Source organism: Mastigoproctus giganteus, chromosome 8 (genome assembly GCF_048544385.1).
Source record: "Mastigoproctus giganteus isolate SK-2022 chromosome 8, ASM4854438v1, whole genome shotgun sequence".
NCBI lineage: Eukaryota > Metazoa > Arthropoda > Arachnida > Uropygi > Thelyphonidae > Mastigoproctus > Mastigoproctus giganteus.
The window spans coordinates 74,218,258-74,230,590 of record NC_143582.1 but is presented as its reverse complement, the minus strand read 5'-3'; the positions used below and the strand labels follow the sequence as shown (position 1 = coordinate 74,230,590).

The 12,333-nt window shown below is 37.8% G+C and overlaps 1 protein-coding gene across 1 annotated transcript in view; it reads left to right on the top strand.

Moving 5' to 3' along the window:
• Window positions 1-11,006: 11,006 nt before the first annotated feature.
• LOC150081639 (methyltransferase-like protein 25B) overlaps window positions 11,007-12,333 on the top strand; it is a 118,559-nt gene continuing 117,232 nt past the window's right edge. The window contains exons 1-2 of the mRNA XM_090380274.1: window positions 11,007-11,132; window positions 11,214-11,326. Of these exons, the coding sequence (XP_090236400.1) occupies window positions 11,007-11,132; window positions 11,214-11,326 (239 nt within the window). The remainder of the gene's footprint in view (window positions 11,133-11,213; window positions 11,327-12,333) is intronic.

Genomic DNA, 12,333 nt, shown 5'->3' with positions numbered 1-12,333 from the left:
TCTCCACAGAGGACCACGAGGCCAATAATAGTCAGGGAATCACTGCATGCAGTGATTCCCTATTATTATTACTACTAGCCATATAGTGCAAAGAAGCCTGAGGCTTATGCTGCACCAGCTAAAAAAATTTCCGAGTTATCCTGGGAGAGAGAGAGAGAGAGTCAAGAAGTAGAAGGGAATCATCAAGAAAGAGAAGAATGATGATATCCAGCTCAGGACCTTGGGTGTGCCAAGCCCATACTCACCAGATATGAGCCCCTGTAATTGGCCTCGTGGTCCTCTGTGGAGATGGGGCATAATGGTCAGTCTATTTTATTTTATTTTATTAATTTTCAGTTTATTTGGTCATGTAATGTTAGTTTACGTTTCGACCTTACTGAGATTTCACAATTCGGAAACGGATGCTTACTAGGGTTCGCCGCTAAATTTCTTTTAATTGGCTTAATTTCTAAATTATTTCAGGAACGTTGCTTCAACACTACCCTTTTCTTCTTTAACCCCCATATATTTTTCTGTTATTGTTATTTTATTTGGTTCAGTTCATTTTCACTCTACTCGTTTGCCATGCTACTGGCAATATCCTATAAACAAGATATAGTGGATTGTGCTTTTCTGCTGCTAATGATGCTAGCTTTTCTATTATTTTTTCTTATTTTTTTTAATATGTATTTAAGTAATTTTTATTTCTCTATTTAATTTCTGGATTAATTTGATCATATTTAAATGGGAGTAGCGTGACGATGTGCTAACGCTGCGTTCGTACTGTCATCCATTGCCTAATTTGTTTCTATATATTTTCAGTTCAACTTTTGTTTTGTCAGTGGTGTGAGAGAGAGATAATCTTTAATGCCCTTCACGGCCAAAAAGCCAGGGGTTTACATTTTTACATCCTTCCGAAACTTCCGGGAAAATCGAACAATTATTTACAAAAAAAAAAGTAATTTTACAAATAATGGTTTGGCCATGCGAGTACTAGGCTTTGTTTTGTTATTTTTCGCTGCATAAGGACCACCACTATGCAAATCTATTGCATCGGCGGTTTGATCTTAGTATCATTCCGTGGTTGCATGGATTTGTTCAGCTTTCGAAATGCAGTGATTCCCTGATTATTATTGGCATCGTGGTCCTCTGTCGAGATGGGGGATAATGGTCAGTCAGTTGGTGTGCATAGCAGTGGAAAAAAATGTAATTTTTGTACACTACTTTTGTTTTAACCTGAACTCCCCTTTCATCACACTTGCGCCATAAAATGTCTGAGCAACCAGTTTTTGAGTATTTCCTTCGACAATTATGTCTAACTGATCCAGAATGCCCTTCGATATTCTGTCTGCCGTTTGGTTTTCCAGAGTGAAAAAACCCCAAAAACACTCAGAAATGTCTCCATTCAGTTTATATCTCAGAACAATTACCATTTGTATATGTTCTGAAACATCTTTGTGTCATCAGCCATGACAGCTATGAATGAAGCTTTTATTTCTCTTTTATTTCATTCCATCATATTTGCAGAAAACAGTGAAGAATATCACATTGAGTAGTTGTTGAAATGCAGTTAAATGCTGCATTACTTTCTAAATGGTCCTTTAAATTGCAATCTAATGTACAGGCGAAATTTATTAATCCTCTGAATACTCCTGGATTTTTAGAATCGTCTTTTTCGTCATGTCCATGCAAAGGAATTTCAAACTGTCCACAAAATTTAATGCAGTCTATTATTTTATACTGGTGTGCAAAACTTAAGGACCAACACTATTTCTAAAGGTTACAATAACAAAATCTTTACTTAAGGTACTCTCTACTGATGAGAGTAGATTCAGTCTCAGCAGCGATTCTGGATGTCACCTAATCTGGCAAGAGGTTGGTAAACATCACTGAAAGGGATTGATATGGCGATCGAGGTGTTCTTGTCTGGGGAGGCGTTATCTTGGATGGATGTACACAACTCGAGATACTGGAAGGTGGTACTGTAACCGGTGCACACTACTGTACTGAGGTAATTCTTCCCAATGTGCCATTGTTCCGAGGTGCCATTGGCCCCGAGTTCGTGTTTATGGATGAAAGCGGCACACCCCGTCGCACTGCAGCTCTTGATATGCTTTTGGAAAGTGAGGACATTGTTCGTATGGATTGGCCTGCTTGTTCCCGCTTGATCTAAATCCCAACGAACACATATGGGACGCTCTGGGGAGACTCCTAGCGGGACGTTCACACCCACTAGAAAATCTTCGCTAGCTGAAGATGGCACTGACAGAGGAATGGACGATGTTACTGCAAGAACTTATCAACAACATTGTTCTAAGTATGGACAGGTGGTGTAAAGCTTTCATCGACATTAGGGGTGGCCATATCTCCTACTGAGGACCACCTCTTCCATTTGTCCCATCTTTGGCAGTGATGCATCTGTATCATGACAGCCAGTACTATGTTGCCATTCTTAAATAAAATCTCTCTGTGCCGTTTTGTTTCCTTCATTTCTGTACCTCATGAGGTTCCTTTGGTATGTTTGTTCCATATCCAGGCCATTCCTATGAGAAGCTTAAATTTTGCACACCAGTGTAGACAATACCTCACGATTCTTGGTAACTTTTCTGTTATGTTTGCAGATCGAAAGTCTGTAGGCTTACTAAACTGTTCTTTAATATTTACGCTTCCTAAAAGCGATAGTGAAATCACATTATCAATATGTTTCTTCGAACTCATGTTTTAGGATTTTTTCTTTTGTTATGTTTGTAAAGCCGCTTTTTGTTCACGTTAAGTCATCTCCGAACAGTAAACATGGAAAATAAAACAATTCATTTTTAACTTCACAACCACAAAGCCAACTTTTTTTTCCTTTGGCACCATTCAGTTTTAAATAGGGAAATTTGAATGGCACCATTCAGTTTTCTCGTAGGGAAATTCAAATTTTCCTACGAGAAATTTGAATCTTTGGTGTGGGGCGGCCTTTTTTTTTTAAATCACATATTTTTTTCTTGGAGAGATACCGGTAATTGTGAAAAACTAAGTTGCTGAAGTTTATTCACTGTCATGCGATTTTATCATGGCCTCGATTGGGAAGCATGGAGGCCATGATCGAATCAAATTTCACAAAATCGCGTGTCGCAGAAATAATGTTTTACTTACACATCACCTCATAATATAACTTCAACTTACCAAGTTCAAGCTCAATTCGGAGTTAAGCTGTAATCACTTAATTACACTGTTGAATGTTGAGTATTGACTTAACACTGATATTATTTAGTTACTTAATGGGAATTTGGGCGAATAACAAAAAGACACCGATATTGTGGCTACACACCCATCACCATCATGGTCAACGATGAAATCTTCACTGCACACTTTACAGTGACTTTTATTCTTTCACCTATAAAAATGTATATTGGCAAGTTGCCATGTTGATTGCGAATGGCAACCAACTACCAGATATTCACTGGAATGCAAAATGTGTCACTGCTTAACGCACAGTGAGGCCTACACGGTTAATTAAAATTGAAAGTTGGACACGGTTTCATGTTTTTATTCGTTTATTATTGAAAAGATTACGGGAAATAGAGGATGCGAATACTATATGCAGGTCCTGTTAATAAAAATATTCATTGCGTTGCACTGTTCTTCACAAAATTTCATATAACTCCGTTCACTATATCTAGATTTAAACAGCTGGGGGTGCCGCATTGCTTATGGACGAGCCACCCTGGTTCTGTGCATTTCGAATACTTTCTATGTGAAGGATGTAATGGCTTTATAATTTTCCTTTTCTGTGATGAATAGATGTTCTTCTTACCTGGAGAGGGGGGGGGGGGCAATCTGTGCTGTTAGCTGTGTTCTGGGGATGTCATAAATTATACATTCATATAGAATGTGCGCCCAGTCTTCACTTTCGCCACAGGTGCAGTTTGGGTCATCAGTCAGCGCCAAAGAGGTTAGTTTTGCCTTTAGGGAGCTGTGACCTGTCAATATAAATGTTGTAAAAAGTCCAGGGCATACCACTTAGGTGGCTTTGGGCTAACCATTGCCACGTGTGACAGAAACTTTTTGGTAACCAGACCTCTGGTTTCCTGCTTCCAATTTGTTTGCCATAGCTCATGGAGCTTTGTGGCTGTTCTTTTTTCTTTCAGCATTGACGGTGTCGGTTCTATCCCCAGAAATTCTGTGAGTATGCCCTTTTTAAGTCTATAATATAAGCCTCTTTTGCAGCTCCAGGCGGACGCAAAGTTTTTACATATATTTAGTCGTTTTATTGACTTAATTGTTATACTAAATTATTTTCTATAAGTAGCTTTATAGGCCTAGTCCTTGGTTTGTTTGAATTTAGATAGCGATTTTGAAAGTTAATACTTTAGTGTCCGTAGATCTTACCGTTCGTAATTTATACAACACGGAATAGGTAAAGTAAATACCGAACTTCATAGCGTAAGGTTTAACGTAAAACTAAATAGCGAAATATGTAGCACTGTATTAGAAATATGTTAGATTAGTGTACTATTTTCAATTAATCAGTAAAATTTATTAATCTTATTAAATTTCATTGTTAATTAAATTATACTTAAACTGAATCATGACCCAGACTAGAGTAGCAAAGCAACTTGCACAAAGTAGCGGTAGGACTGTGGCTCGCGGGAGAATCGAAGGGGTCGATTCCAGTGGTGAGCTATGAATATTTTAACAATGGGCTCGCAGTTTTTCCGACTTTCTACCGAGTAAATTTGATCGGTCACGGAAATGACGTCATCGCGGCTTCCACTAGACGCGCTTCCCACGCTCGCACTATTAGTAGTGTGATTAGAGCGCGTGACGCATTTTTCGTGACCGGTATGATATCTCGAGTCAGGAGCGATGGACAGATGCTACTTATTACCCACTTAACCACGCGTATAAGTGAATGTTTAAAACGTTCCTAGGTCTATCTAAAAATAAAAAATAAACAAATGAAATCTGGTCGTTTATGCCTCGCCTTACAATGAAAACTGGATACGACAGTGTCTGGAGTTCTAATTTTTTAGAATTTTTGAATACTATGACGTAGCAATCATGCTTCCTGAAGTTACTACTGCAGCAGTAACTATGATTGCAACAATACACATATTTGTCAACAATTTCTTTTTTCGTCTCGCATTTTCGTTACATTCCATTGTTAGGTTCCCCTAACAGCTGCGTATGTCGCTTCAGCTACAAGATCGGTACATCAATCGTGCTATTTAGATACCTTTCACTCGCAAGTATACATCTCTTACTTTAGTTATCATAAATCCATTGTAGCTTGTCTTCCAGAAATTATGAAAATCTGTGATTGATCAATAAAAAAGCTCTTATTTCGTAATCGATATATACAAATCAAAATACCTAAAAGAAACACGAAGGATGTTTCGCATCAACCATCTTTTGTTCGTCTTTTTTTTTTTTTAACAACTAGGGAAATATAATGGATACATTTTTTTTTTTTCATGATAAAATTTTAATATTGCGAATAAAAAATACAGTAACTGAAATATTTCCCATATCACAAATAACATAAAAACTATCACAAAACATTCCACAATATGAAAACAAATATTACATAAAAAACAAACACTAGAAAAAGTACACAAAAATCACAGATTACATTAAAAAAAATTATTTCACAAATATTCAAGAAAAATTTATTCTAAAAACTGCCACATAGAATTTACTTTATTATACAGTATTTGTTGTCGATCTTCTGCTTTTCTCAATAGCTGAGTGATGATTACAGAGGAATGATTTGACGTAACGATCCGAATCAAATTGAAGAAATGGTTTTCCATTTAGATGTCATAATTTACAACGTGTTTAATTGTCAACATTATTCATTCATTCACTCAGTATTATTCATTACGCTGAAAACTCGCTCAGCTTCAGCATTGCTAATCGCAATGGTTTCAAAGATATTTTCTGGCTTTCTTAATTGAAAAGGTAAAGACAAAATCATTAATTTTTATTTCATATTTTATCAGAAAACTTAAATTTCTAATTCGGTTTTCACCCTCTTGCCACCGAGACGAAAGTTCTTTCACATTCCACGATTTCGGGTAGCATATGTTTAAAATTTCTTTCAATGGTATCGTTATTTTCTTTATTTAATTTAAAACTGCCCTGCTGCATTAATAACTTATCCTTTAAGGATAACACAATGCATTTAATAACTTGTCACGAGGTAATTTTTTTACTTTCGATTTTGATTCCTTGAAATTCTTTCCACTTCAACATGCTCTCAATTTTAGCTTCATAATTTCCTTCAGAATTTTTCAAATTAGCAACAGCACTGATATTTCTAATAATTAATTTATATGCTTTTACCGTTGTGATTCGTAAAGCTTCTCAAAGGTAAGAGAACTCCTGCAGGATGTCGATCATTACTGCTAAATTGTTCAGAAATTTCAAATTTAAAAGTCGATTTAATAATGCGGAATATTTAACTTCTGATTCAAAATGTTTGCACAAAGCGGGATAGTTCCTCCAACCCACAATTGCCGTCCGAAAGCTAAAAGCTGTTCATCGTGGTCCGAACACACGACCGATCTTTATAGTTTCAACATCAAATTCTTTAGCAATCATCCTTAATTCGCACTAGTTTTTTTGGAGATTGGTGATAGTTTTTTTTTTTTTTTTTAATTATTGCCTGTATGCCATTATATTTTAGAACATTTTCTACACAGCTCGACAAAGTTTCAAAATCTGCCAACATTTCATCTTCGTAAAGTTTATATAATATCTTAGTTGCCTCAATCCCCCCCCCCCCATTGCTACTCTCACTAGTTCTTTGAATACTGTGCAAAATGTCGGAATCACCTGGATATTCAGCTACTGTGACCATGTAAACATAGACAGGAGAAATTTACTGGAAGGCGTGGATCACGCAATTCTCCGTAAAACATATGCCCGTTTGTCGGAGTAAAGGGGAACCACAACACACGTTGACCAGAGGCTATAATCCGTGTCGAGAATCTTCTTAATCCTCTGACTGACTATGGAAAGCATATTGACTAGCGCGACTTCTTGGTATGTGACTGCATAGGGTTTATGGACACCACTAACATTGTGAAACGGCAATCCCTTTCACCCTTAATTCGCACTTTCTAGTTATCTAAATTGCCTAAAAGCCAGAGGCCAGAACGATGCATACAAAGTTGTCTCTCCTAATCCGTTCGTTACATGGAAATTTTCTTCGTTCAACGGAATCATCATTCTTCTCTTTCTTGGTGATTCCCCTTTACTTCTCTCCCTCTCTCTCTTAGGGTAACTCGGGAATTTTTTTTTTTTTTTGGCTGGTGCAGCATAAGCCTCAGGCTTCCTTGCACCATACAGCTAATAATAATAATAATAACTATTTTAAATGTAATTACCAAGGGGGAATAAAAAAAAAATTCGCTGTAAAGAAGTTCGTTAAACAGAGGTCCGACTAATTAAATCAAAAATGAAGCAATTTTAAAATACATAACTGATCGATTGCGCCATGAAAATGCTGGGAATGGGGTCGCGCTCGTCCCACCGTAGTTTCGGCTCTGGATACTCAATAATTGCATTCAGGATTTCATTTGTAAAATAAACGATCGTCTAAACAATGGGCTCGCAAATTTTCAAAAAAAAAAATAAATAAATAAATAAATAAAATAAAAATAACAATGGGCTCTCACGAGCCCACTATAGCTCACGACTGGGCGATTCTCCAACGCATCACAGTCTAAAAAAATTTGCGAAATGTGAAATGTTTGCAGGACTGTCTAGAACAGGACATGATCTAGTCAAGGAGGATGTCTTTGTGTGTGCTAGGTGCAGAAACTGAAGAAATTAGGCGCCAGCTCAGCGTTCTAATGGGCGTCTATGAGAGTTTGAAGTGTGGGGTATATAAAATAAAATAAATTTTCTGTTTATACTCTGGCACAACAACCAAGTCAGTAGAGTTTACAGTAAATCGTCAATACAAATATTTATCGTATTTAGTAATCGCGGCTTGAACCCCGGTCTACTCAAGGAACACGTGCTATGCACTCTCGCTCCTGACCACTGGGCTACGTCAGGCCTTGCCTTCAAAGAAATTAATATAAGGGCCCATCAAGCTCTCAGCTGCCAGAGCTCACTCCTGTGCATCAGGCAACACAGCTGCAATCTCCAATGCAGAATGCGCTGGTCACACAGGAAGTAGATATTGTTGGTGACTATTATCAGGGAGATGGGGAATTTTGTCCAGATATATTATGTAAAATGGATAGGTGGGACAGGACCAGGGTATGTCTGCCAGGGGTAAAAGTTGATGTTGAGAGCAGATATCGTCTTTTAAGGGCACAAAGGGTGATATTGTTGTACAGGTTGTACTGGCACTAATCACATTAAGAGTAGGAGATCTGTGGATTTACTTAACAAGTACAGCTCAATGTTGAAGAAAAGTCAAGAGTTTTGGTGAAATTTAAAAGGGTCTGCAATTCTGCCCAGACACGGTAGGAGGAGGGAGTATATGATGAGAGCATTGTCAATCAATTCAGCCCTGGAGGGATTGTGCAAGGCTCATGGGGTAGGATTTTTCACATGATCTGTGCTTGTTGACAGGAGAGATTGTTTCTACCGAGATGGGATACACTTAAACAGAAAGGGTGCAAGAATATTTGCTGATGCTATCGAGGCAATGTTAGGTGGGTCGGAAAACTGCTAGCTTGGAGGAACTCGCTGACTAAAAGATTAACAGTGGCTGCAGGCAGAGGCAAAAGTGATTCTTGCACTGCTTCTATTGGAATGAGCAGCAGTCTTGAGAGCAAGTTGCTGGGGATTTCAAAAGCTGCTGGAAGCCATCCTGCAAATCTTTAGATCATCTTAAATGTTTTACATTATACATTGTGCTGCCACTTTATTAGGTACACTCCTGCTGTAACGAAATGGTTTGTCCCACAATGTTGCAAGTCACAGTTGTGGTTATAAACGCAGCAGAACATTTATATCAACCTTTCTAGTATCAGTCAAGTGTACAAACTGTAGCAAGAATGGGAAAAAGGAGAGATCTAACGGACTTCGAACGTGGCATGGTAGTAGGTGCAAGACGTGCTGGACAAAGCATCTCTGAAACGGTAGTTCTCATGAACGTTTCCCGCACCACAGTTTCAAGGGTGTATCAAGAATGATGCACTGAACAGAAAACATCCTCTCAACCGCACTCCTGTGGAAGAAAATCGCTTGTTGATGAGAGAGGTCAGGGGAGGATGGTTAGAATTGTTCAAGCAAACAGATGGGCCAAAATGTCGCACATCACGTAAGAATACAACCTTGGTGCGCAGAACAAAATATCGCAATGGACCATTAGCAGCACTTTGTCGCGAATATGCTACAATAGCCGACGGCCATATCGCGTACCTTTGTTATCAATGAAGAACAAGAGCAACACCAGCACTGGACTATTGAGGATTGGAAAACAGTTGCTTGGCTTGACGAGTGAAGTTCTTGGTGCATCATATTGATGGAAGGCTGAGAATTTGGCGAAAACAACATGAATCCATGGGCCTGTCATGTCTGACAACTACTGTGCAATGTGGTGGGGAATGTTTTCTTGGCACACGTTGGGTACATTGATACCCATAGATTCACTTCTGAATGCCACATCGAACCTAAACATCGTTGCTGACCAAGTGCATCCGTTCATGTTGACAGTTTATCCTCAGTCAGATGGTTACTTCCAGCAGGATAATGCGCCAGTGTACAAAGCCGCCCGAATCACTATGGAATGGTTCCAGGAACACGACAATGACATTTCTTTGCTGCAGTGGCCCGCTCAGTCTGCGGATCTCAATCCTATTGAACATCTTTGGGATGAGCTGGAAAAGGCTGTTCGCTGCAGGCCTATGCCTCCGTCGAATCTCAATGAAGTGCGTGACACACTCATGTCTACATGGTACTCCATTCCTGCACAACGTTTTCAGCATCTTGTTCAATCCATGCCTAGACGAATTCAGGTTATTTTGAAGGCTAAAGGAGGCTCAACACGCTACTAGGTAGGTGTACCTAATAAAGTGGCAGCACAGTGTATATTATTCCTTCATCTATGACTTGGTTAGTGCATTTGCATTATTACTACATAGTTGAAATTTTTTAGACAAACCGAAGTTTGTATATTTTCATGATGATTGTAACATCTCGCGTTGTGAAATCCTTAACAACGAGTTACCATCTCCATTATATAAGGCTACTGTTACTTCATCAGTAATATTAATAAATATAGTAAGCAACAATGAGCCTGGCACTGAAGCTGGGGAAATCCACTAATGACAGTGCTCCAAGAACAGCAGTGATAAATAGTCCTTTAATAATTACGGTCTTCTCCCACTCAACCACCCGAAATTTAAAATTCTATCATAGCCTTAGTTGCCTTAGAGAGAACACTAAATCATTCTGAAGCTTTGCTTAGAACTGAACCCTTAAACCATAGGCTTACAATAAATTCAGTTATTTCGTATAAAATTTGATTCAGCTGTTTATGTGTCAAGGAATCAATATAGGTTTGCTTCTTTTGTTGGATAAGAAACCTAATTTCTAGGGAGGAGCTACCATGAAATCCTTGTGCGGGACTGATTAACAGGATGATGGTATAAAAAATGCTTATAAAATTTCTCCTGTGTTTCACCCGAATCATTTGCTACGCGGTATAGAATGACAACGATTGTAACCAATGTGGTAACACAGTAAATAGCACAACAGCATGAAGAATGAGATTGCAATGAGAATGAATAGTCGTAATGTTACTTTTTTACATTAAATAGTTAAGATAGATTATTCAGTGCTTTTACATATCTCGCGTTATGTGTTTGTTATCTTTTCTTTATCTTTTCCTAAATGTGTAAAAATAAATAAACTAAATTATACTGTTTTTAAAGCTTTCAATACGTAGTTGGAGTTGCAATTTGATTGTCTAATAAAACACTAGAGGCGCGCATGTATGTGTTGTAGTCATGGTTGCAGTGATTAAAGTAAATGTGAATGTGTTATAACCACGTGTTGATTCTGTGGTCGTTATGTCCACTGATAAAACTGATTTTGTATTTTGTTGTAAAGCAAAAGTAAATGGAATTAGGAATCAAGTGTCACAACTTACAAAACTAATTTCGCATTTTGCGTGGTTAATTGATTCATATGTTTTAGTAAGTATGACTGTATTTAGGAATAAATGTCTAGGTATTATTAGAAAATACAGTATTATACAGGGTGGCCTTTTTTTGTAGGACTTTTTTAGTGGGAATCATTGGAGCAAATTACCAAGCTCGTGGAAAAAGTTTCTTGATGAATTAGAGCCGTTTGATCTATCAAATTTTCTTGACGTAGAAGAACAGTTTCAGTAAGTTTCAATACATTTATGGCCAAGTTGTCTGTTTTGATTTATGTTATGTAATTGATTAATGGACATTATAGTATAGTCATTCTGCGTTGTACAGGATGTGGTAGAGAAACAGACTATTATTAAAACCCTTTTTTCCCACTGGGTTAGGAGTAATGTGTTTATTTGTATTGGTTGTTAGTACCAATAGGCAGCAGTAGATTGGTGTGTGAAGCATGTTCATCATCAAAGTGTATTATAAAGATTATGATAATATTATCATCTTTATGGGAGCATCTCAATGCTTATTTCATCACTGTTTCATGTCAGCCATAGTAATCTAGTACCAGCTGACCAGTCATTAAGACATGGTTTAAGAACTTTGGAAACTGCTTCTGCACCAAAGATACCTTTGGTGAAGAAAGAAAGAAGTGTATGTGCTAGAAAATATCACAGAGTCTATGGCATTCTATACGTCACCAGAGCTATGAAAATGGATGGCATCCTGGTTCCAATATACCAAGGCCTTGACACAGAAGGGGAGCCCCAAAACCATACCTTTTATATCTTGACATGGTGGCCTAACTAATTAGGTCACTGAATGTTTTAACTTTTAATATATGACCTGGTTTTGGTGCATTATAGCCTTAGTTGCTGATGTGCCAATAAAACCCAAACCAATAATGCACCTTGTCCCCTAGATACCCTAATATAATCCTGTATGTCACCAGACAAGATTTTTTTTTGATGCATATAAAAACTCAAATTTCTACTTATGCAAAATCCTGGCAGTACACAGATTGAAAGAATGAGATTACATTAACTTATGAAATTTTTGTCGTCACTCCTGACTTGTTTCAATCAGAATGAATACTTTAATCACAACCTGTTTATGACTGATGTGGCATATTTTCATTTTTATGGATTTGTTAAGAAGCACTAACGGTAAGGATTCTGTTATGGGTATACAGCCACCAAAAATGGCGGCTAGGAGAAGAGGGAGAAAGCATTGATTGACGTTGTGACAC